The 26307-nt window shown below is 38.0% G+C and overlaps 1 protein-coding gene across 2 annotated transcripts; it reads left to right on the plus strand.

The window, feature by feature from the left end:
• Positions 1 to 323: 323 nt before the first annotated feature.
• On the plus strand, positions 324 to 21107 carry LOC134554736 (uncharacterized). Of its 2 annotated transcripts, XM_063405577.1 has the most exons (13): positions 324 to 398; positions 820 to 1007; positions 1211 to 1287; positions 6690 to 6765; positions 10112 to 10243; positions 11106 to 11229; positions 13490 to 13550; positions 13667 to 13713; positions 14149 to 14224; positions 15082 to 15183; positions 15745 to 16662; positions 17350 to 17460; positions 18546 to 21107. In XM_063405577.1, exons 3-13 carry the CDS (start codon positions 1259 to 1261, stop codon positions 18856 to 18858), a joined length of 1989 nt encoding a protein of 662 aa, XP_063261647.1. In that variant the 5' UTR covers positions 324 to 398; positions 820 to 1007; positions 1211 to 1258; the 3' UTR covers positions 18859 to 21107. The 2 variants fall into 2 exon arrangements, with proteins under 2 accessions (XP_063261647.1, XP_063261648.1); XM_063405578.1 differs by lacking the exons at positions 324 to 398; positions 1211 to 1287 and having other exon boundaries at positions 466 to 1007.
• Positions 21108 to 26307: the final 5200 nt, after the last annotated feature.

Genomic DNA, 26307 nt, shown 5'->3' on the forward strand with positions numbered 1-26307 from the left:
ACCCACTGACACCAACTCACAGCAGCGTGCAGCGAATAACAAATTTCAAGCACTTGCAGAACAACAATAAATTGGCTCAAGCAAGAGAGATGATTAACTGGATGTCAAATCTACATCACTCGCACATCCTTCACTGCCGCAGCTGCTCTATTTCGAAGCACCCACCCGCATAATCACTGATCACCCGCGCTCCTCAGGACGCGGCGCTGCGGGGGTCCCGCCCGGCCCCGCCCCGCGCACGCGCGGAGCCGCCGCCGCCCCTCGCCCCATTGGCCGCGCTCCGCGCGCCCGACCCCGCCCCGCCCCGCCCGCCGCCGCGCAGGCGCAGTCGCGGCCCTTTCGGGAAGGTTCTGTGTCGCACCAGCCTTTCCTTCCTCCGCCAGGGAAATTCTGTCCGGGTACGGGCCGCCCGCAGCCCCGCTCCTCCCCGCCCCGCCCCGCCGCCGCACGGCCTCTTCCCTGTCACCGTCTGCAGCCCGCGCCCTTCCCCTCACAGCCCGCCCGCCTCCCTCGACAGCCGCCTGCCCGCCCCCCGCAGCCGGGCCGCGACCTCCCCCCGCCCCGGTCTCTGTTTGTCCCTGCCCCGAGCTCAGCCGGCTTCGAGCCATGGGCCGGCCCCGCAGCCGGTGCTGCCCCGGGGACGTGCGGCTGTGAGGGGCAGCCTCATCAGCGTCATCCCTGGAGCGGGGGCATGGGGGCCGCTCCCCTCGCCCCCCGGCCCGAGCCCCCCCAAGGTCCGGCGGGATCGGACCCGTCTAGGTTAGCGGGGAGCAGGTGGTCGTCCTTCCATTGCTGAGGTGCCGGCCTCGCCTCTTGCAGCTGCCTGAAGGTTCTTCTCGTTGAGACGGGTTCTAACTGGGAGCGCAAGGGCGGAATAGACGGCTCCGAGCCGCAGGAGTGGGACAGAAGGGACTGCCACGAAGATCTTCGTGCCTGCAGCGCTGCTGCCAGAGTTAGAGAGAAACCTGCCGCCTCTCCTCTCTCTTGTGATCACCTGGAGAGGGGAGGTGAGTTGTCTTTCCCTCTTGTCATGCTGTACCAGTGGAGGAATAGGCTAGCTTGCAGGGTGCAGAACTTGCTCAGGACGGCTTCAGGCCCCAGCTGGCTGCTTGGTTTGTTTTGTTTGAGACTCAGCCCTGTGCAAAGGCCCACTGATGGAGAAAGAGATTAGCACCGTGTTAACCGCGCGGTTCTCTCTCCTTTGCTGCAGTGCCCACTTTCACCGCTGCCTCCTGCTCTGCCTGCTCCTGCTTTCAGCATGGTAAAGAAGAACACTATCCCTGATGGGTAAGTATCCCTCACACTAAGCAAGAGGCAGGAGCGGGCATCCCACAGAGAGGGGCACTGACTGCCCCAGGCGCTTTCTTGCCTCAAGCATCTTGACCACCTACAGACAGGTAAGGTAGGTATCTTCTCCAAAACAGGAACAGCCCAGCCTTTCATCCCCCAGGTGAGTATAATGCTCCAACCTGTGAACACTTCTCCTTCATCGGCCACACACAGTTCCTTCTTCCTAATCTTTTTACCCCCAAGTGTATGTTTACTGGGGAAATGGGAGAGTAGTCCCTACTCCTGACTACTCACGTGTTTGCTGCTAGGAATGGCAGAAGAGTTGATAAGATGGGAGCAGGTGGTTGCATGCATGAGATCAAGAAATATTTTTGTGAATTCAAATCCAGAATCATCCCATGTTTTTGTTTCTCACAAGAGGACGACAGAAATGTTGCATCAGCAAAAATAATCCCAGATAATCCAAATGCACTTTCTGATGACTTGATTGGGAGTGTATGTGAACCACGGAATGATATTTAAAACAGAAACAGTTCTATTCTTCAGGTCTAATAAAGCACGAAAAAGTCCAAGTCAAGAGTTTTAACCCATGTGTTCTTGATAACATTAATACAAACTTTTTGGATAGGCAGGTATGCTGAGATATAAAGGAACACTGTAATGGGGCAATAACTGGCAGTTTGTACATTATTGGAGGAAAGAATTACATTGTGCTGGTTGTAGGGGGAGTGTGAAGTGGCTTTATTAAGAGCATTCTTAGGAGGGGCAGTAAGATACAAAAAACCCCACATGTTCCTGTAATATTTGTTGGTCTAAAAGCAGTAAATAGCAACAAAAGATGAACAGAATTTTAAAAATGAAGAAGCTGAAGTTTTTTCCATGGCTGACAAACTCATGGATTAAAATTAGAATAAACTTTAAGAAAAGCTGCTTAAGCATGTCTTTCTCAGAAAATTTTGAGGAAATTTCTGTTACATATTGGATAAAAGTGAGCTAAAGTGGGTTAGTTTTTTAAGCAGTGATTCAGAAATCTGAAAACAATTAATTGTCCTTGTTTTCTTCATCCTTGGAAATTGCTACTAAAACTTTGAGAATCAGGTGCTTGTTTCTCTATTCTTATCCCCCCCCCTTGCATAGGTTACATGGATTTCTTAAGTGTGGAAGAATCAGTGGACTGTACTTTCAACTTCTACAATTGGAAACAAATACCTTTCAGGGAGAAAAACAGCTACTGCCAAGTATTTGGTTATAAAGTTAGTATTACCTTCTGACAAAGTGCCTGATACTGAAGTGCTTTCAGCTTCTCCGGGTAGTTTTTATACTGCTGAGAAGTGAAGCTAAGCATCCACAGTAACAGGGGCTTGGCAGTAAGGAAGCTGAAGGCCTTTTCTGCTGCTCAGTCTCATGCAGCAGGGTGTGGATGTCACCCTTGTGCTAGCACAGCATGTTGTTCTTCACTCTCCATTCAGTAAGCCAGGAACACACGGAAGCGAACCCTGGAAGGGACTTAAGGAAACTAAACTGAGTCTAGGTGATCCTGCACATGCGATTTACTGGCCCCAGAAATAGGTGTTGGCAGAGGTGGGATTGTGGTACCTTAAGGACAAGTGTGGATGCTGCAGCCTGTGGAAGTGCAACCTCAATCACCATGTTGTAATAGCAGTACTCTAACAGTAACCCTTTTGGTTTTATGGTACTGCAGGAGATAAGGGAAGTGACACTACATAGTAGCATCTTTTAAGATTGTCTACGTGTTAGTGCATCAGTTCTTAACACTTTAATCCAAATTTCATCATGCTAATTGAAGCGATACAATAAATTGGAGGTTTCAGTTAAGGTAGTAGGTAAGAATAGTGCAGCTGAACAAGAAATGGCGAACCTTTTTTTAGGACAAGGGGTAATGACTTTAAAGTTGAAGATGTTTACATCAGATATAAGGAAGAAATTTTTCACTGTAAGGATGGTGATGCACAGGAATGGGTTGCCAGGAAAAGTTCTGGGTGCCCTTCCCTGTGTTTTCTAGGCTGGTTGGATGGGTCTGTGAGGAATCTGGTCTAGGGGAAGGTGTCCCTGCCTGTGCTAGAAGAGTTGGAACTAGGTGATGTTTAAGGCTTATTCCAACCCAAGCCATTCTATGATAGAAAAGTACAAGTGTCCCTTGCAGTCACAAACGTACAAAGTAGTGCTGGTGAAGTAATTTTGTAGCAAAATGAGATATCAGTGTAAAAGAGGGGTTCAAGTGACCCCTTGCATTGTGGTTTCCACATGGAGTCGAGTTCTGGTTCTTCACAGTGTCTGAAATGGTTCTATCCTTCAGAAGTTGTACACTGTGATGTTTTAATGGAGAACCAGACAGTCCAGGCTGCATACCAAGTCATAAAATACTATGATGTTTTTACAGATTTATACTCATTTGTGCTTCAGCATCCAAAATCCTGCTGTGGGTATAATTACATAAACTCCAATTCAGTTCTGAAGAACATCTGCAGAAATGTCACCCTCTGGCATGTTTCCCTTGGATAGTATAAAAAATACTGAGTGGGATCTTTTTGTTAAAAGGGCAAAGCTGTATTATTTTTGCCTATGCACTATAAACATGCTTCTTTAACTGAGTTTTTCCTGTCCAGACTTAAAAGCATCAGCATTTTCATCTAGACAGGAATATTAAATACAGTGGCATAATGGACTGTGCATATTCAACAGTGAGTGGAAGAGAAGGATGATATTTTATTTGTAAAAGTATTTCCTATCATCAGTTTTGAATCTGGTGCCTATAGAGGTATAGAACTCACTTGGAAAATCAGTCTGCATGGGCATCATGCAGTATTAGTAGCGAAAAAAAGGGAAAAGAGGTTCCAAGTAGTATTTTCTGAATGATCTTGCTAGAGGTGACAGTATTTCGGTAGTTGTTAAAGTAAATCTTACTATGAATCAATTCTAAACCACAAATTAAAATTAAATAAAATTAAAACTGGAAATTAAAGCTTCCATATGACCTTAACAATGTTAATGTTAAAATAAATTACAAAAAAAAAAAGTTTCACATCTGGCTCTATTAAAACTTTAAAACCAAAGCAGATAAAATATGCAGCTGGATGTAATCCATAATCAGTTTCTTCATGTCCAGCTGGTTTTTCCTTCAAGCCACTGTTAGCTCTTCCTCACCGGTACAGGGATGATGATGGTGCCAAGTCTTGTGCTAACACCTCTGAGTCCTGCCTTTCTTCCTTCCACTCCTGTGCAAGCAGGATACAAATCACGTGTCACAAGTCTCATTCATACTTGCTAAAATGCTCAGTAAAGTCTTTGTTCCTGGAATTCCTGTTTATGGGACCATTTGCAGCTCATCTTTGATCATTTCTGCCTTTATACTTTTTCTGTAAGAGTTTGAATTTCTTTAGTCCAGGCCACTTTTAATTCCCAACCATGTTTCTTTGTTGATGAAAAGTGCCTTATGCTCATTTTCTACCATAGGACTGTCAGCAGCTTTTGAATTTCTTGCTGATTGTGCAGATTTTTTTTTCTGGGGGGATTTAAATGGCTTTAATAAAGAGAATAAAACCCCAAGTTTATTAAGGTCTGACAACAAACTGGGTAATCCTGGCATATTGTTGTGTAAATCCCCTAATATGAAAAAAGGTTCCAAATTATTACAAAGCCTTTTTTACATTGTTAATTAAAGAAAATAAGATATTTAAAGGCCTTTCTTGATACTTTCTTTTTGACTTGTAAATGCTCCTGTCTATGATAATTATAGTTTATTTCCATTCATAGATTTCCAAGAGAAAGCAGGTTGAAAATTCACTTAGGAAAACTTACCCTGCAAAAAATTTAGAATTTAGTAAAAGATGTTATTTGAAAGAGCTCTCAGTGATCTCATCTCTAGCTTGCTCTTACACTTGGCTTTCTCACCTTGTGTCTGTCTTTTAAAGACCAGCTGTTTGCCACAGCCTTCCTAATGATGAGTTGTTATTACTCCTTTGTTGCCTCATTTGTTGTCCATTAAACTAAGCAGCTGTAGTGTGCACTGTGAGCCTTGATCTGTTCTTTGCCTTATATGAAGATCACAGAGAGGAGTTAGTGCTAAAGACGTGGCTGTAGGAGATTGTTATGTGATTGCTTAATATCAGATACACTTCGCTCACCCTGTTTTGTGTTTCCTTTGTTACTTCCAAGCATCTCTGGATGATGGTGCTGTTATTTATATACTATGACAAACATAATTATAGATATTTCACTGACAATTTTTCCAGCTAACTTCCAGGGGTTTTCTATGGTCTGATATAGGAATTGTGAACAAAGCAAAGTATTCAGTGGTTAGAATATTTTAAAATCAAGCATTCAGTTTATTTCATTAAGTGGTGTCGTTTGATGATCCTTGGAAAGGAATCTAGAAGCTGTTGGATGCTCCCTTCAAAGGGAGAGATTAATTTAAGCATTAATTCAGAAAATTGCAAGGGAGTGGACACCAGTGTTAAAGAATCTATTGGAAATGTTTTGTACTGTAATAGTTGATGTATTAGCCAAAAACGCAAAAATCCTGTGTAGATTTTAAGTCATCCAGCTGTACCTTGTTAGGTTATAGAGATTATTTGCACTTGCAGAAGAAGAAGAAATAATAGTTCTAAATTTAGTAAGTTACCTCTTTGAAGGTAAAATTGATCTGCTGATTAGCTTGTTTTCCTCTTCAGATAATGCTTTTCATCCTTTTTTGAAAATTGAAATCTCTTAAATATTATGTATCGAGAGCTTTTTCAGTACAATGTAGAACTTGTGCATACCAGTTCTTTGTGGTTTTGGAATTACAAGTGTTCTGAGTGTTGTAACAAGTCTTCCATTGGTGATCTGTGGTAGGTTTGGTGTGATGGAATATCCACTGTATTTTTCAAAATGGTGAGAGAAAGTTCAATCAAGAGTGTTTCTTTGAATAAGAAGCATATTACAAAGGAAACATTTTTGGAAAATACAGATGATTTGTATTGTTAATGAAAGTAAACTTTGCATTTCGTTGTCAATTAAATGATTGATGTCTGCCTATGGCAACTTTTTTAAGGTGTTTGATTCAGTCAGGTTGAAAAATGTCCACCAATTACAACAACACATTTTTACCTGTTGAAGCTTACACATCTGCTTTGCTTTCTATTGGTGGTACTTGCTGGCAAATGTTATCCTGCTGTTTTGAGAAGAGGAATTTCTTGGAAGTCGAAGAAGGAAGAAAGGAAAAAGACTTTTCAAATGTCCTGGTGATACTTTGAAACTGCTTCATGGAATAATTGCAGATTTGGGACCTAATTGTACTCTATGATAACAGCAATTTTTATGTGCTTTATGCTGCGGGTGTCTTCTGTTGAATGATGCAACTTGAAAATATTTAATAATTAGTATTTCTTTCCTTACAGATGGCGGAGTTTGACACCAGTTGGACAGCCTATACCAGGAACAAGATTTATTGCATTCAAAGTACCTTTAAAAGGGGTATGTATAACAGTAACTGCAAATTGGCTGTATTAGATAAACTGCAAAAGTAATGAAGCATGACTATACATGCAAATTTCAAGGAAAATTAAAAAAAAAAAATTTATTCAGCTGTAGGCCTTTCAGCCATCTGGCCTTTAAAATAATATTCTATATTTTTTCTTATTTTTCTTTATATCTCATGTTATTCTTTCTATTTATCTTTTAAAAATAATCAAGCTTCTAAACCAATCAGCATAATTCATTTGATCACTATTAAGTGGCCTAAATTCATAATCTTACTTAATATCTTTTCATGGCTGTTTTAAGAAAATCATATGGAAGAGCTTATGGTATGAATAACAATCTAGGCAATGTAAGCCAAAGTATAATTTTATGCAAATTGAGCACTCACTGAAGGATCCCAGCTACTGGAGAACTTTTAAAATTATAGATTCAGATTGGCAGTTTCATAGGCAAAAAGCTTCAATGGTCTGGTGGAATGTATTATAGCTAGAAAAGAAGTCTTCATAGAGTTCTTCTATTTTACTAATTAATTAATTAAAAAGTGCTTTTATTAGTATTTCCTTTAGAGTCTTACTAACATGAAGTGCTATCCTAAGCTATTAAGATATTATTAAATAAGCCATTAAATCTTTAAATTCTTTGATTCTAGAATATGTGGAGGTTGTCTTGTTGAGACTGTTCAGTTCCTCAGTGTCTATGCCTTTTTGGAGGCATAGGGCAAATTAGTGTTAATTTATACAGAAGGACAAATAGGACAAGTGCTGCATAAGTTAACTTTTACAAGTCCTTGCTTTAAATACAGAGGAAATAAAAGTTTCTAAGCACTTTTAAAGAAAATACAGTGGCCTGACATAACTGTAGCAGCAAAAGGGAAATGTTATGTCTAAGCTTTTGTCTGCAGATTGCTCTCTAGTATTCATACACAAAAATTTGGGTTCTTTGGGTATATTACTACCCATTATATTTTCAGTCAGCATTCAGTTCAGTTTTATGAAGAAGTGAAATGCAGGATTTGCTTCCTGCAGCTCCTTTTACAGCTTTAGGATGATGGTTTGGTTCCTTGGACACCAAGGATCTCGCACTAAACATGTCATGCTCTCCAAGATGTGGATGGATTGTACAGCAGTCGTGTGATTTTCTACACAGAGTGCCAGTCAACATATCAAGCTGTGAATATAAAATCCAGTAGAGTTATATTGGCTCCTCTGCTCTTGTCACAAGGACCACTCCACATCAGCATGTTACTCATTTCCTGTCCTACTGATCTCACTGGGGCGTAGATCTGTGTTCTGGGAAGCTGTCTTGGCCAGATGTGAAGTCTGGTACCCAAGGATGTAAAATCTGTAACATTTCTGTCCCTTCAGTTTGTTGAGTCTCAGCTATGCAAGGCAGAGAAATGACAAGTCTGCCAGAGACCGTGTGCTTGAAGGTCATGGAGCCTGTGGCAGAGTACACATAAAATGTGCAGCTGGCTAGACTGTGATGTCTTTGCAGAGGTGCCAGTAAATCTGTGTGAAAATTGCTGAAGACCTGAGTGGTTGTAGTTTGTTGGATGTCCTGTTATTTATTAACAGACTTAAATATGCAGCAGTTAGCTTTGCTATGTATTAAGAAATTGATGATTGGTGATTTTGCCCAAAGGGAGACAATGTATTTTCAGTATGTGAAGATGCAGGATTGTTGTCTTAGAAGATGTGCTGTTAGTAAAGATCATGTGTTTATTTGGAAGGATTTTCTGTCCTTCCTTTCAGATCACCATTATAACGCTAACAGTTACATTGTAGGGTAGTAAGAATTGGGCAAGTTCTTTCCCATGCTGTTAGGAGGATTTTTAGAATTGGTTCAGATTTCTCACACTCTCAGAGCCCTATTAAACCCCTAACCTACTGAATACTTAGCAGGAGTTTTTCAGAAAATTCCAGCAAGCCTTTCACATAGTGTTTCACAACACATTTAACTGTCCACTCAGTATGTTGGGTGATACCTTATTTTTGTAAATTCCGTTCCTCTTCAGTTTGTGTCATGTCGTATAGTAAAAATTACTTGATGTTCTACTATGGACCTTTTGCAGATTCACCTTTGTCACCTCAAAGTTGTTCAGTTTCAGAGTCTACTAGGAGTCATTGCTGAGTAGCAGTGACATAACTGACTCATGTTCATTTTGTTTAAACTTCTACAACCTCCACTTTTTTCAGGAGCTCACTGAAATGGTGTCTAAAATATATAGGACTGGATACGTTATTACATCCTTTCTATCCTCCTCCTTTCACCTCAAGCTTCCTAATCACATACCAACTTTGATATGACTGCCCTGCTGTTTATTCTTACTTTGGTTTCCTATCTACGTTTCAAGACTCGAGACAAGTGCTTGCTGGCATTTTACATTAGAATCTGTACGGTCAAACAAGGAATGGTTAGTTGCCCTATAGCATCCGTGGTTCTAAGAAGGATGTGGTCTGTGGCTGCCTTCCTTTCCAATAGTTCTGAGTCCAGTCTGCTTGGATTTCTTGTTGATGAAGGAACTGACAGGTTGTTGAGGCTGCTGCATCTTTTGCCACTGTCTTTATTGGTTCTGGCTGTGTCAAAAGGCTCTCACAATGGACAAGTGCACTGTTCAGAGAAAATCCAGTCTTGAGTATATGAGGCATTTTAATACCTAAAGTGAAGAACACATTTCAAAAAACACAGCTACAATAGGGTGAGTAAACATTTTTCTCACTGTTTGTCAAACGAAATTAATTATTGATTATCCACCAACACACAGCTTTCCTAATCACGATATTTAGTCTTATTTAATATTCCCCAATGCTAAATGACATGCAAGTACGTGGACAAGATATGAAGCAGGGATAAAAATGTCTGCACAACATCTGTGGGAAGAAAGTTAAACCTTTAGAAATGAACTCTTGTATCACGATTTCTTATGGTTTATGTGAAATACACTTTTAGTTTTGAGTTACTGTATAGGACAAAATTTGTTTGGAGGAAGTAGATTGTAATGTTTTGCTTTTTAGTTTGTTGAATTATGTAAAAATCAATATACATACATGCTGCATTTTTCAGAATTTTTGTATCTATCAAATTAGAGCTAATTTTTGTTTGTTAACGTACAAGCAGAAATGCTCACGTTATCTTGCATTGTCATCTAAATAGGAATACATAGATTTTTGCTTTCTTTTTGGTTCCTCTTGCCTGTATAATACAAGGATGTGGTTCTGATAATTAAAGACTCTCTTTTAAATATTGATGTTTCCTAGTACCGATTAAAACAGCTGAATATTACAAATGTCTTGTTATTAGAACATAAAAAGAAAATGCTTCTTTTCCATTTTCTTTGTAGGCAATCAACCAGAGGCTTACCCCAACCCAGAAATTTACACCAAAAGACTTAATTGCTGCAATGAAAGCCCTAAATGTGGAGCTTGGATTAATTATTGATTTAACATATACCACACGATACTATGAAGTTAAGGTAACAAAATCTTAATAAAAATGTAAAATAGTTACTGCAACTTTTGTTTTAAACTGTGTACACATTTGCTTACCCTGAATTGGAATAGACAAGCCATCTAGACTAATTTTATGTCTCCAATAGAAAATAAGTGTTTTATGGCAGAGGAAATAGCTCATTCTCCCAGCTAGTTGCATTTGTGGCTTATTAGTATTATGGTAACTCAGTAATGGATGAAGACTTCAGTGCCAGGCACTGCACAGAAAGTGCAGAAGAGTTATACCCTTTGTCCTGAAGATACTCTCATTTACTCCTGGGTGGTTCTTTTTACTGATCCCTTTTTACTGAGTGGAATCCACTAAGAAGGTGTACATTTTTAAACTACTTTATCAGTTTAAAAGTTTTTACCTATATGGTTCAAACAATTGTGATTCATCAGCCTCCTGTTGAAAAGGAGAATAAATGGTAATGTTATAACAGAATGCAAATCCTTGAATGCACATGGCCTCTAGGCATTAAGGGAGTGAATTTATGAGTATGTACATGGTTGTGGGTAGGAGGGACAAATACTGCTAATAATTGTAAAATGGGTTAGAATGGAATGCCAAGAATCTGCTCCCTTAGTTAATGTGCAGCCTTATTAGCAGGGATAAATAAATCTTATGTAGGAACTGTTCCTTGTCTGAGATGGTCTTTAATATAGAAATGTTACTGGTAGTTCCTGAGAGTGTATCTCTGTACAGTTGTGTCAAGATTGTTTTCAGTTTCAATTCAGGATTGGAATAACTGGTTTACATTGTCATTATGTTAGATACTGCATAAGGTTTCTAATTGTTCCAAGACTAAAGTAATTTTTACCATTGCTTTTTTCTTTTGTTGTTAGGATTTACCTAAAAGTGTGCAGTATAAGAAACTTTATACTGTTGGACTTGAAGTCCCTGATAATGCTACTATCCTACAGTTCAAAAAGTGGGTCAGAAAATTCCTTTGGGAAAATGCAGGAAATGGTAAATATCAGCATCCTATGCTGTAAAAAGAAAAACTCACCAAAATTTTATTTCAGTGCTAACTGTGTCATTTACTAATTTCAATATTCAATAAAATTTATGACACCAGAGATCTCAGGCTTTCTACAGTACGTTCCACTTTATTATCATAATAAGATCCATTATGCAAACCACTACGTATCTTTTTTTTTCAATCAGAACCATCTTTTGCAAAAATGACTGGTAACTTAAATGCCCTTCCTAATAGTGTTACATTTGTGTGATGTGTCAAAGTAACTGCAGCAAGGCCTTCTTCTGTCTGACCCAAATGGTTTACCATCAACAGAGGAGTGTTGTGGCTGCCAGCCCTTGATGGATGTTTTAAATAGCTCTGGGCACTGATATGTGTGTGCAGCTTCAGTCCATTTGGTCTGTTGTAGGGTTTTTTTTACTTATGAGTCCATTATTGCTCTCAGATCTGAACAGTTCTTGAAAATCTACAAATTATAGACCCAATGTCAGTTTTTGAACAGTGTGGCTGTGCTGTTGTTTCAGTGTCTATGCAACAGGACAGTTCTTTCTGGGATTGGATTAAGTGCTTTTTGGGAAAAGAAATTAGTGTGTGTTTTGCCACAGAGTGTTTGTAGCTTTAAACGTAGCACTTCTTTTGGTAGTGATTCTTGGTAGGCAGATTTTACCTGTTTGTTTATCCAATAATGATGGGCTGTTCTGTCAGGCCTTTTCATGATACTTGCTGTGGCTCCTTTGGCATTCTCTTTGAGAAAGTGGAAATACTAACTGCCCAAGTGCATACAGTTTTTACTGCAAAGTATAACCAGGGATTGCTGTGGGCGATAAACTGTTTTGTGAAAAAGTTCTGACCTAAATTTCAGCTATGAGAGCCTGAATTAAAACTACTGGGAAAATTAAAAAGTACAAGAAAAAGCCTTTGTCCTTGCTCAGGAAGTTACTTTGTACATTCTTCCTTGGCTCTTTTTTGGCTTAAGGAAATTACCTGGTGATAATTTGTTTTCTTTTGATTTGGATATAGTGCTTTTTTGTGTGACAAAGAATAGTATCTGAATCTGATCTTGAGAGAATCAATTCTTGATTTGTTACTGGATGTTGACCTGCAGTTGCAGCTCGTAAGGGCATTTTGGCAGAGCTTAGATAACTTCTGACTTGGGAGAATTTTACTGCTCGTAATTTGGCCTCTGTTTTAGATAATCCCTAAAATATCAAGATTCTTTTTGAGAAGGTGGTGATTTTTTAGTGTTTACTTACTATGAACTTAAGTGGCAATTTGAGTCTTGTAATCTGTGGCAAACACACATATTTTCTCTCAGTTATATTTTATGTCATTCCAAAGTTTATCAATGGCCTGTTTCAAAGACCACCTGTCAGTACTGCCTCTGCCAAAACTTTCTCCTTCTGATGATCATTTTTCTTCTAAAATCCAGCCTAAAACTCTTCATCAGTTATACATTTATTCTTACACCAGCTTTGTCATTTAAGTATCATCCTCTGTCCCCCCTATTGCATATCTAAGTACTCAGGTTTGGCTTTACAGACTAAGATAAGCTTCCTTCTTTTATGACCATCATACTAGCCTTTCATTGTGTTTTTCGTTGCATTTCAATATGAATATAAATAGTCTGCATGGGGTTTTACCAGTGCCTTGCATGATCATATTAGTCTCCCTTTTACTGTTGGAAGTTTCTCATTTGAAACACCCTAGCAATAGTAAGTTATTCTGCTTTTTAGCCTTTGGCCGATTAGCATAATCTTTCTTTAAAAGAAAAGATTTCTGTAGAGATTACTGGTCCTTTTTTTTTTTTTTTTTTGCCATATATTTTATACTCCTAAGCATTTCATACTTCCAGGTGCATTATGTGTAAATTAAATTCCTCAGCTCTACGTTTGCTGGTTGAGATTTGCTTTCAAACCCATATTTTATTCTTTTTCTCCTGTTACTGCAGTGGCTGAGGCTAAGTGCTTTACCTGCCATCACTCTTTCTTTTTTTTCTACATTCTGCAGAGTCACTCTCAGCCATCACAAGTTTGGAAGTAGTGAGCTAACAGCTGCTAGAGCTCCAGCATGGAGAGGACATGGGTCCTATCTGGATATTTATCTTGTTTTTTAGGCATGACAGTAGAATTTGTAAATAGAAAGCATTATTTATCATTACTTTTCTAGAAAAGCAAAGATTTTTCTAGATTGTGCTAGCTTTCTAATAATTTCACTTTCTGAATTATTAAAGACTCTTTCCTTTTTTGATAGAGAAACTCATTGGCGTGCACTGTACTAATGGAATTAACAGAACTGGCTACCTTATATGTAGGTAAGGCTGTGTGAAAGCAGAAATCATTCTTCTCAAAAAGCAGCATCCTTCTATTACTCTTCAGGACAATTGTCTTATTCCCTTTGGGACAATAACATAGTCATATTTTTCTTCAGGTATCTTATAGATGTCGAAGGCTGGGATCCAGAGGCAGCAATTCAGGGTAGGTATATAGTTAGAACTAAGGCACATGCCAGGTTGTATTTCACAATTATACTAAAAACTCCATTCTGCAATTCTATTTGAGTATCTTTTCAATAATTTCATGTGCTGGCTTACTTATATGGAAGATTTTATATATGACTGTTGATTCTATTCCAGACAGGACTTGAGCAAGAGCAAATTGAGAGGATAGGAGGAGTATATTTTAGATGCTTAATTTTTTTTTTTTACTTGGAAGAGTTTTCAGTCATAGTTTGCTACCACTACTAGTTTCAGGGTTTGTTTTTTTTTAATGCTGCAATGATGCCAGCATGCTGAAATTCTAATGAAGTTAGAATTGTTTCAAAATCAGCATCTCATGGGGAACAGAAACTTCCTTTGACATTCTCATGGCTCAGTTTGACCACATTTCCTTAGACTGTGTTTTTTTCTTTAGCTTTTGGCGATGCCAGAGGCCATCGCATGGATGGCCTCGTGTATCTCACAGATCTCAGGACACAGCCAATGCGAAGGTAAATAAAAGGGTTTAGTTGTACGCTTAGGATTTGCCAATATATCTCCTGGTGTTTTTAAAAGTTCACTTCCAGTCCTAAGCCAAAATTAATTCCCTCTTAAACCTTTAATATGGAACTACACACAGATGTAAAATATATGTGTAGTTGTTTGTGTTCTCAGATGAATAACATGAAGTGCAGTGTACTTTGTTCATCTTTTGAATGTATATGGTTCAAAAGATTGTTTTTAATCTGACAACTACTACTGAACATTGTTGTGCTTTTATCACACTGTGACAAGTGTATTGAGTCTGTGTTCTCTCAGAAGCTGAAAGGAGCCACTGCAAAGATGTCTTTGTAAGCTCTGTGATCTGCCTGCTGTTGTTGGCACTGTAGAACAAGATACTAAAAAAAAAAAAAGTAGAATGGTTTTAAGAATAAAAAGCACATTAAAGTGGAACATTGTTCTCATCTCTTCAATTCATAGTAGTTGTATTTCTGATGTTTAAGAATGTTATGCTTAGCATCTTCTCCTAAGAACAGCCAACCTTTATGTCTTCCTAAGGTATCTGTGCCAGTGATGCCTTGTAGCAGTAAATTGATTTTAAAATTAATGCTTGAGTGATTTAGATTAATTGAAGATCCTTTGTTTTACTTCTATCATTGTTTTCATAGTCTGTGCAGGATTAAGTTTGACTCATGTCAGATCTTGAAAATAAATTTACGAGATGAATATTTTCTAAGTTTTCTGTAAATTTTACTTAACATAAAATTTCTGTCATTCAGAACTGAAGAATTTTACGGGAGTGGGTTTTTTCTCTGTCAGTAGTGTGCTTTAAAAAAGGAAACTTATGTGGATTTTCTTTCCCTCTTAGTAACCTTGGAATGGATGTATGGGATGCAGATGAAGATATTATCCCACCACCACATGCAATGGAAGGATCTGTAGAGCGATTCCCAAATGAAGATTTTCAGGGGTAAAAGGCGGAAAAATAGAATTCAAAACCAGCCAACCAAAAAAAAAAAACCAAACCAAAACCCCAGAAACAAACAAAAAAACCCACCAAAAAACCACAAGGGAAAAGAATTGTTTCTTATTGAAAATACTATAGCTACCCAGAAGAGATTTTATTAATATAGCCTACTCATGTAAAATGTATTTACAGAATTTGACAAAACAGCCACAAGATAAGGGAAAGAAAGGGGATGTATGCTGTTAGAAGTCTCTAAGTGATTAGTTCACTTAGGAAAATTCAGTTTTACTTTGCTTGTCGTCCTTCCTTATTCTACAATAATCTGCAGTTATTTTTAATTTTGAATCACTGTTTTTGCCTGTTTAACAAGTACTGTAGAATTACAGTTGCATGTTCTTCACAGCTTTTGCTTTAACACTGAAGGTTACATACAGTTTGCGTTATTAGGAATTTTGATACCTTCATATTTGCAATGTCTGTCATGTAAATTCTTGGTTAAAAAGGAATTGTTTTCATAAATGACTTGTAGCACTTTTAAGTATGATATTCAATACTTCTTAACAGATCTGGGAAAAGATTGAGAATTTATGATGACCACTCTCACAATGATTTGCAAGGACAGATGCAGTTGCGAGATTTTGACTTCATTAATAAGGGGCCTGGACAAAGACGAAGACCATTTCATGAGCATCAGACTCAGGATGAATTAAGATCCTCAGTGCAGATGAGAAATTGGGACTACAATAGGGGACCAGAACAAAGACCAAGAGCCTTTGCTGATCACCAGTTTTATGATGATTATCAAGAAGACGCGCAGCTGAAGGACCAAGACTTCAGTAACAGGGGACATGGACAGAGTTTAAGACCTTTTCATGGACACCAGTTCCATGATGATTTGCAAGCAGACAGACAGTCTTTTGACTTCAACAGAGGCCGGGAACAAAGGCAGAGATCTTTTCCTGACCATCCATCTCCTAATGATTTGCAGGAAGACAGGCAGTCAAAGGATTTTGATTTTGGTGGCAGGGGCCGTGGCCAGAGGCGAAAACTGTTCCATGACCACCGATCCCGTGATGAATTTCAGACTCAAATGCAGTTAAAAGAATTGGATTCTGCCAGTAGAGGTCCTGGTCAAAGACTAAGATCCTTCCATGACTACGAGTCACATGATGACTTGCAGACACAGATGCAATTGGGAGATTTTGAATTTGTTAAGAGGGGTCGTGGGCAGAGGTTGAGACCTTTTAATGATCACCAGCCTTGCAATGACTTAAAAAGAGAGATGCAACTGAAAGATTATGATAATAAAGGTCCTGGACAAAGGTGCAGACCTTTTCATGACCCTCAGCCTTATGATGGCTTACAGGAACAGACTCAGTCAAAAGATTTTGATTATGGTAATAAAGGGCATGGACAAAGGCCAAGACATTTTCATGATAATCCAGGTCATAATGACTTGCCGCGTGAATGGTGTTCAGACAGGTAAAGCATCCTGGAGCTGTAAGAACAGAATTAGAGAATAGAAGGGTAAACCTCAGCAGTCTTAACTTAAATTTCAAATTAAGTATTATTTTAAATAAATTATTTTAGAATCAATCATCCTTTTAATATGTAAATGATCGGTTCATTAACTTTTCTTGTTTGGACTTACAGGAGGGTTTGATGTAACTGCAATATTGCAGCTTCAAAAGCCAATGTTTTCTTAATTAGAAGGTTGTGCTTTAAAATTTGTGTTTCCTTTACCTTTTAGTCAGCTTGAAATAAAACTCTTGTCCCACTTTGTTTTGTACAGAAACTTACACTTAAAAGGAAGTCCTCTGGACAGAAAAGAATATGAAATTTTATTTATGCCCTCAGACAAACACAGCTACAACGAAGTTTGATTTGCCTTTGTTTATTCCATGAGTTAATAATTTGTTAGAAATCTGCTTCAGAACTTGCATTATATTCTCACAAATACATATATCACTTACTAGTAAGTCTATTGGGTTCTGACGTATTTCAAAATATTTTTAATATTGCAGAATGTATTTCAGATTTACTGGACTAGTTAAGTTTGATTTAATTTGTTGCATTGTACAGCTAAAACAGAGGATGTTATTACAGTGAAATATATGTTTTGAGGTATTAAAAGTCTTCTTAACTTGCAATTCTTTTGGTTATTTGCAGAAGTCAGTCGTTTTCTTCCCATGAAAATGTACCAGAATCTCGTTTCTCCTCATCTCCTTCACTGCACAGAGATTACGGGTCTGATAACGATGACTTTAGCAGAAATTACCGGTGAGTGTCACATACCATGTGATACCATTGTTTTCTGACTTACCTTTGTGCATTTACTCCCCATGCTCCTCCGTTAAAAAATACAACTTAATTGCACAGTGTAAAAATCTGTGTTAATATTTTTGCTTACATGTTGTTTAACCCATTGGGTATGAGCACTGAGCAAATAATGTGACTGATTTGTGGTGCATTTGTACTGAGTTCTGCGTGTGATTGTTGTGTGAATCCCTGACACAATCATTGACATGACAAGTACAGTTCAAGAGAATGGATGACATCCTATGGAAATCAAGTATCAGTTAGCAAAAAAAAAAAGCAAAACACAGATGCTGCATTTAACTCTTAAGCACTGTGTACAATGAGCTAAGGAGTTTTACTGTGCAGGATGGTCAGGCACTGAACTGGGTTGCCCAGAGCCATTGTCCCACATCCTTTAAGAATGGATATAGCCCCTGTACCAACTCATCTAATGAGACTTAGTTTGAAGTGACCCTAGGTACTTCTAGAGATCCTTTCCAGTCTAAGTTCATGTCTATGGTTCAGTAAGGGAGAAGACTTTAAAATTTTAAAGATTGTTTTGAATTCGCTTTATACACCATTTACTTTATCTATGTCTATATAAAAAGTATATGCATTTTTAGATGATTCCATATGTGTTTTATAGGGGAGTAAGTCTTCTATTGCAGAAGAATTAATAATTAAAATATTTTCCTAAGTATATTATTGCCTGTTGAGACTATGTATTAGAGAGCTGTTTTTACATACTGTACACAAAATGAAAACACAGACTTAGGATAAAACATCCCCTCAGTAAACAGGTAATTTTAATTGTAAACAGCACTTGAAACAAAACTTCTTTAGTAGAATTACTTACTGTAAAGAGCTGTAATTTTAATCACTAGAATTGGAAAATTAATGCAAGTTTGCAATATCCATAGAGAGGATTTTAATTTCAGGGGGTAAAAATAAGAATGAGGGTTTGAATTGTGCTTTCGGTGTTAGACACAGTTAATTTCTAGTGGTGGCCATCAACAATAAATCAGCTGGTTTATTTCTAAGAATTTCACTGTTATTTGTTCTTGCAGTAATCGACCACATTGTCCTGAAGACAATAGGAGAGTGCATCCCTCAGAGGAATTTAACAGAGGAAAAAACAGATTTGCACCATACTCTTCACGAACAATGCACCCATCTTCATCCATACACCAAGAAGATAGTGTAATAGACTATGAAAGAAGGCCTTTTCAGGGTGAAATTACCAGAAGCATGGAACAAAGTAAAAGATTACCAGTTGTAACAGTTGATTACAATTATGGTCTGCCACTAGATTGTGGACCTGAAGAGGAAGAGAGATCACATTATGATTTACCACCAAGAGACCACTACACCTGGAACTGAATAAAAAGGACAATGTTTGCTCTGCTTAGAATTGCTTTTACCCATTTTATTTTGTATGTGGACCAATTTTTTTTTAAGCAAATTAGTTAAATGAAAATTTCAGTAGCAAAGAACAGGTCTCTAATGCAAGATTAGTGTCTACTGATGTTTGGTTCTTTAAATTTATTAGGCTGTATTTGTTAAGTGTCATTGGAGACAATGTCTCTGTACACGTGGAATTAAAGCAGTCCTTCCTTTAGTGAAATTGCAACCCTGAAACAAACAACCCCTAAACAACTTTATGAGTGATTGTGTTTGTTTTTTGTTTTACAGTTCTTTAAAATATATGTGATTTCCAGATGCATAATAAAACACTGCACTCTCAGGTAGACTAGCATTGAAATTATAGGGAAAATAGTTAGAAATGAATGAAGCCAAGTTATGTCCAGTTCATCCTTTAATTTGAAAACAGAAGTTTGAATTATTGCTAACAATAACTGCAGCATCACAATTTACTTCCATGTTATCTGTACCATCCACTGAACTGCCCTAATTGCATTCTTTTTCATAGCAGAATTTTTCCCAGATTGCTAAGAACATGTAAGCAAGTGGAGTTTGAATATTCTAAATGTCAATCTTACTTTTCAGTAATTGGAATATCTCATCCTGATTGTGTATTTTTTTCCTTAGGTTATCTATGTTTCAGAATAGCCCACTGCAGGTAAATGTCACCATTTCTCAGCAGCAAATCCTAAGGAAGGTATGTCATTTATGTCACCTTAGCTGTCTTGACTGGCCAAGGGCACTGGTACTTGCACCTCCTCGTGTGTCAGTCATATCTGTCCTACTCTGCCGTTCTGTTTTTTACTGGTTTCTTCTTACAGCAGAGCAATGCAATGAGAACAGAAGATTTACCTCTTCAGGTGAGCTCCCTTTAAGAGTCATGTATTGAACAGTCTCTAGAACTGCCTGTGGCTCTCACAAGGGTAGTGCAACAAACAGTGACAGAATTCATGGCAACAGCTGCACAGGAGCACCAACAGCTCCTACTATGGATAAAGAAATCATTCCATAGGATAGAAGACAGTATTACTGTAATACTTAGGTAAATTCAAATTTACCTAAGTATTACATTTTTCATTATTATTACATTTTAATGAAGTAATAGTTCAAAAGGCATCACAATAAATAAGGATAAAGGTAGACCATTATATTAAAATAAACAATTGAATGCAAGCTACTTAAGTCATACAAGTTAAAACACTGCCTTAAAAGCAAAGCTTTAAAGCATCAAGCAGGAGAGCAAGAAGGTGTAGGTATGCACTAGAAAACTGGGAAAAACATTCATAGCCAAAACCCAGAAAGTTGTTTTTTGCCTTCTAGTGGCAGCACAAGACCCAGATTTCTGAATTCGTGGTTCTGTACTGAATAAGAACTAGATTGGAGTATCTTGTAACTCGTGTTGTTTTGTAACACATGCAAACAGTTCCCCTAGTCAAAGGACTCCATGGATATAAATTCATACTGCAAATGCTTCATTGCCCGTGCAACTGGTAGAACAACTTTGGCTTTGTTCATTGTACAAAGTAAATAGTTTTCTCATTTTCACAGCAGCTTTGTATTTCCCATTAAATTGTATTTGCCATCAAATCTGATGGTGAGCTCCATTCATGTGGTCTCAGGAATGAAGCTCTGTCTATATAAACTGGTTGTGGAACTGAACACTAAATGTTAAGAAAAGGCATTTGTTCCTTGTCTTTTGTTTTTTTCTTAATTGAGCTGTAAGATGAGATTCTTTATCTAGACTTTTTTTATTTGGAACCAAGAAAGATCTGCAACGTGGGCTACTATAGTGCTAGAGCCTTTAAAAAATCAACAAAAAACAACCCTTCCTGGCATTCTCCAGCAGGGACACAAGAATTACACACTGCTAGTTACAAACATTTGTTTGAGGTTTTTTCTACTACGTGTGCAGTATTCATAAAGTGAATAAAGAGCAGCAAAGATTTGCCCTTTGTATTTTTGTTTTGGGGTTTGTTATTGAGGATTGCAGTGACCCTACAGTCAATCCTTTGCTGCTTCAGGCTGGAGAGCTGAAGAGCTGGTGCACTGGAAAGCTCAGTGAGGCAGAAAGGCTGCACGAGGTGTTAGGAGCAGCAGCTCTCACCAGCCCTTGGGAGTTCCTGCAGGAGCCTTTGAGGGCTCGGATGCAAACAACCAGGTGGTGCAGTTCCTGTTACCTGACAAAATAAATGTCACTTTGCTGCCTATGTTGAGTGTCTCTCTTCAGGGAATACTGTTACATATGATGTTTGCACAAGTGGTTTTGAGAGGACTGTATGGAAATAGACATAGTTTTGTTTGTTTATTTATTTATAATTTAGGCTAAGGCTTTCCACCCTATTGTTCCTAATGGAATTAGGCAGAACTAAGCCCACGTAGTACATTATGAACTCCAGCTGACATTAATCTAGAATTCTACAGTTGATTCCTCGCTGTATATTCACATCTGTACTATTTAGTTGCTAATTAAATTCACATAGTGGAGAATGAAATTAAATATTTGTTGTTTTTTAAGGGAATATTGTATTGCAGCAGCACTCATAAATAAAACACAATATTTATTTCACAGTTGTACAAAAAGGTAATAAAATTCTGCTGGTCTCTTTTGTGTATGTTCTTAGCAAACCTAGAACTAGCTGTTGTTGTGACACAGAGCATAAAAAGCCAGATAGCGTTGATTTCCCACTGTCCTGAGTGTGAAATTTTGAAGAAAAACACAAGAATACAGAAAATCCAGATTGAGCAGAAAATTATTTAATGAAGTTGTAACATATAACTGCTAGCAAGCTGCAGGCTTTCCTTTTGCATGTACAGAAACAATCAGTGATGTGTTACCCCTCAAATTTGGGGTGCACTGCTACAACCAGTGAGCCAGGACCAGCAGTTCAGTGACCTGAGCAGCATCTCTCAAAGAAGATCAGTTCTTCCTTAAAATGTTTATGTGAAGCATCCAGAAATGCAGGCACCCAAAGGTTATTTGTGGCCCGAGAACCTGCTCAGTGCTGAGAAAAGAAGGAAGGTATTCCTCGTCTGGGGTTTAGCAAAGGGATATGAATCCTTGGCTGCTGTGAAGAGTGGTTTATTTAAAATGTGTGTGCCAAGAAAGAAAGCAAATAGCTTCCATGCTGTCACCAACCACTAGAGCTTGTTTCCTCTCCAGGCTGAGTCTGACTTGCTCCAGTTGCCACCAGACTGTGCCTTACTGGTTCCAGTGGACAACAATTACCAAACCAGCAACTCCCTTTCTTCCTCTCGTGGGAAGCCAGAAAAACAGATGACTAAAAGGAACCAGGTGAGGAAGCAACTTGATTCTTTGTCCTCCCGAGATGAGAGGACAATGCAGGGGTTGTGGGGGGAGGGCAGGAAAAGAAATGTTTTAAAAAAGAAAAATGGAGGAGGAGGGACAATGCAAATTCAAGTGTCAGGGAGAGAGAGTCACCAGTGTGAGGGAAGAAATGTGCAAAAGGTGCTTGTGTAAAAAGTGGTGAAAGATTACTGGGTATAAAAAGAGGGCACATGCTGGAGGAGGAGTTCCTGGCAACTTCTTATCTGGGTCTTCTGTGCCTGTGGCTCTGTGTGAGCTGATGTAAATAACAGTTATCAAAAAAATACAGGAGCACTCAGACCTCTAATCCTACAGAAAAGTCATGTGGGATCTTAAAACTAATTAAGGCTTCTCTCTAAGCTTTAAATCTAGTCTATGTGTAGTATAGTATCCTGAAGATATTCCCTGTAGAATCCAATGAGAATTTCAGACAATCAAGTAAGAAACTACTCCACAAACCTATTCCACATTGAAAACAAGCTCAGTTTTTACTGGGTATCAGGGATCCCATCATGTGAGGAATCCATGAATAAAATTCAATTTGTCTCTTACAGGTACATACCTGTCTTATCTCACACTTTCAGGACAGCATCGAAACACACTATACTGTTGCTATTACTGTACCCATCACACAAAACTTACAGTTATAAATTAGTTAAAGTGTAACAAACAAATCTGAAGTAACTCTCTAAGAAGTACAGCAAGCAAGTCAACACAGAGTCATACTGAAAGCAGGAGACATTTATTCCTTTATGAGGAACACTCAGGACTGAATGTTCCACAAAGTAAGATGAAAGAACACCTCAACATAGATAAACCTGATAAAGTTGTTAGAGATGAGGATGTTCCCCATGTAGCTCTTCAAAGGGCCTCTTCTAACATAAACAGAAGTTTTAACTTTCAGAGTTATACTACCAAACAAAAGTCCATAAAACAAAATTAACTCTTTTAGGAGAAGAAAACAGAATTTCAAAGTATTGTTAATATCTGTTAATCTCCGTCCATCTTTGAGATGCACAAAATAAATTTTAAAAAAGTATAAACTGGTATATCCAAATGCTAGAGCTGATTGATCCTTGTCTGCACACTTCAGATGAAAAATGGGACCATTACATCCTGGTATCGATGTCATGGTGTGGATATTCAGTAGCAATTCTGGTATACAGTAAATGGTGAATTCTGATATTCACACTACATGCTGGAAGTCTTTCATAGGCCTAAAGTATAGTCTGAAAAACTATATTTGCAAATTAAAGTAAAAGAAAAACAGTTTTTGCTTTCTATCACCTCAATATAGGAGTTAAAATATATAGAGAGTAAAGGGTACGTGCACCAGACTTGTTTTTAAATCGAATTTAAACTCATTAACTGCTGCAGAACTTGTGATGATGGCCACAGATTAGCTTTCTTTTTTATCTTTGAAAAGCAACAGCTTTTGGAAAGAGCTGGACTAGATGTGAAACCTCTGGCCTTGTTTATTCAGCATTATAGTGTGTTTCTGAATCCTTATGTCCCTGATGACAGAGGTGCTTTTCTATTTATGCTCTTTGTATTCAGTTTGTGCACACTGGAATTATATGCACTTTTTTTTTAACTGCACAGACTGTCCCTCTTGCATTAGGTCATGAAAAAATAAAGAACAATCTGACTACTGAAATTAAATAAAGAAAAAAGCCCTTAAAACCACACAACTTTAGATAATAGAAAAACTTAGTAGAAGGTCTCTAGTTGTTTCTCTGATGTTATTTTCATGTTGCATTTTTCCACAGGCTTATGTAGAAAGACCTGCAGACTTACAGGAAGAGTTTGACCTCATTATTTCCCTTTCTCTTTGACTCTGACTGACTCATTTGTGTCTGTGATCCCAACAAGCTCAATTATATAGTTGACATGAGCTTTTCTTCCCTTCAGTTTTCTTTCTGGATAGTAAATACTAAATTCATTTTTATATATGTAAGTATATCTATGTATAACTGTAGGTATATGTGCATTATAAACATAAATATATATTTCTGTGTATAAATGGAGATCTCTGCTGTCCTAAAAGTCAGTGAGAGGGCAGGTTACAATTCCATGGAATTGTCCGTGGAAGTTATTACTGTTAATCCCTTAATACTTCAGTATTAAGTTTATTTACTGAATGTAAATTTACTTTAGTTACCTTCTTGACATAGAAAGTGGTGTAGTTCCATGCACAGAGAGGTCAAAAGAGGGATGCTTTAAATGTAAACATAACAGTTAAAAAAAAAATACTAACTCTATGAAATAGATAGATAATGCCATTTCCTAAAAATGCCACAGGAACAATAAACTACCCAAACTATAAAATATTTATTTAACTTAGGATAGCATGGATAAGTGCTAGACAAAATGAAGACACTTAGAGTTTTTGTACATAAAAGTTTTCCAAAGGATATCAGTCATTTATATCTTCATGTGTTAGAAGACAGGGTGGAAAGTAGAGCTGAGTTAGAAAATGGGAAGATCAGGATCATGGAACTAAATGCTGAAGAAATTAGAGTCCATGGCTAACAAAACCAAGGTGGTTGTACAACCTTGTACAACAAGATTGATCAGTTGTACAGAATATCTGTTTAAAATGCAGATGGGAAAGAAACAACACTTGTGAACAAGTCTGTGCCATCTCATGAGATAAAATCCCTGAGAGCAGAAAATCACAAGAAAAGAAACACAAGTTCTCTCTCTGTCATATCATGACTCTATCATTCAGGAAAATTGTCTCAAATTGACAACGTTAAATATGTTCAGAGGTAATGAAATCTAATGAGATAATTACACAGCTTGGTGACATTGGGAATCTTTTAGATGTTGGTGATTTTCACTACCTAGTGGTTATTGCAATCCTGTTTGATGTTGAGAAATGGAAGCCATCAAACAATTTTCAGAAATGTTGCTGCTGCATGTTGTGGGTGGCAATGCTTTGCCCTGTTTTCTCTCTCAGAATCCAGCACTTCATTGGTGTCTCTGGAGTGTCTTTAAACTATGAGAGCTATCAGTCAGCATCCAGCCTCCAGCCACCAGCACTTCCTGGGAAGAACTTAAAAAGGCCATGAACAAGTTGACTTGTTATTAAGAGGCTTTGGAGAAGGTTGTGCAGCTACTAAAAAAACCTCCTTGGAGTAAAAATATGACAATTAAAAGCCATGAGAGTTGGCATGGAAACTAGCAAAGCTTAGACTATTAAAAATAAATATACCTTTAAATAAAAATCAAGCAGAATAGCAAGAGACAGTTAGCAAGAAACAAGAAATTAGTCAAGAAAAAAATCCTTTGGCAACTCTGATTTTAACAACACTAGTAAAGAGGGGCCTAGCCTACAGAGATAAAATGTCAAATAAAAACAAGGAAGATTAAATAATACTTGAAGAAGAAACAGTTCAATATATTAAAGCAAATAAGAATTTTGAGGTTTAAATGTTAGAAATAGTCTACAAGATATCTAGTTAGTTTACAGACCTCAGAACAGAAAGCATTATCAAGAAGTACATGTTGTGAAGAAACTGCACAGTTTACCTGCATAAGTTCATACTGCATAAATGTATCTCAGAGAAATTTTTCCCCAGGTTATCAAAATAATGATGGTGAATAAGACACCAGCAGAGAAGCTGTCTAAGCAAACTGCTAAGCAGGGGCAAGCTTCTTAGACTAGCTTGTCTTCAGACAAGATTTCCAAGGGAATCTGGAAATCAAATAACATAGACACTAAAATACGTGCAAGCTATTATGAAAATAATCTTTTTTTATCAGACTAGAAGGCAGCAAATGTTATACCTACCACTACAGAGAGGCTGGTGTGATCCTGAGCAATACAAATCTACAAACCTGCAGGATACAAAAAATGAACTGGAAGTTAGTCTTGTAAAAGTCCAGAACATATTAAAGGTTATGTTATGTCAGGTCTAATCAGGAGGGATTCCACCTGAAAAACAGTGCCTCTGTCATCTGCTATTTGCACAGCTGGAGCACTTGGAGCTGCACCACGTTTTGCCTGGGCTCTGGCAGCCAACAGAGCCCGTACCCGAGCTGCTGTCGCTGTGAGTCTGCAGCCCAAGCAGTCAGAG

The sequence above is a fragment of the Prinia subflava genome, chromosome 9, assembly GCF_021018805.1.
Source record: "Prinia subflava isolate CZ2003 ecotype Zambia chromosome 9, Cam_Psub_1.2, whole genome shotgun sequence".
Lineage (NCBI taxonomy): Eukaryota > Metazoa > Chordata > Aves > Passeriformes > Cisticolidae > Prinia > Prinia subflava.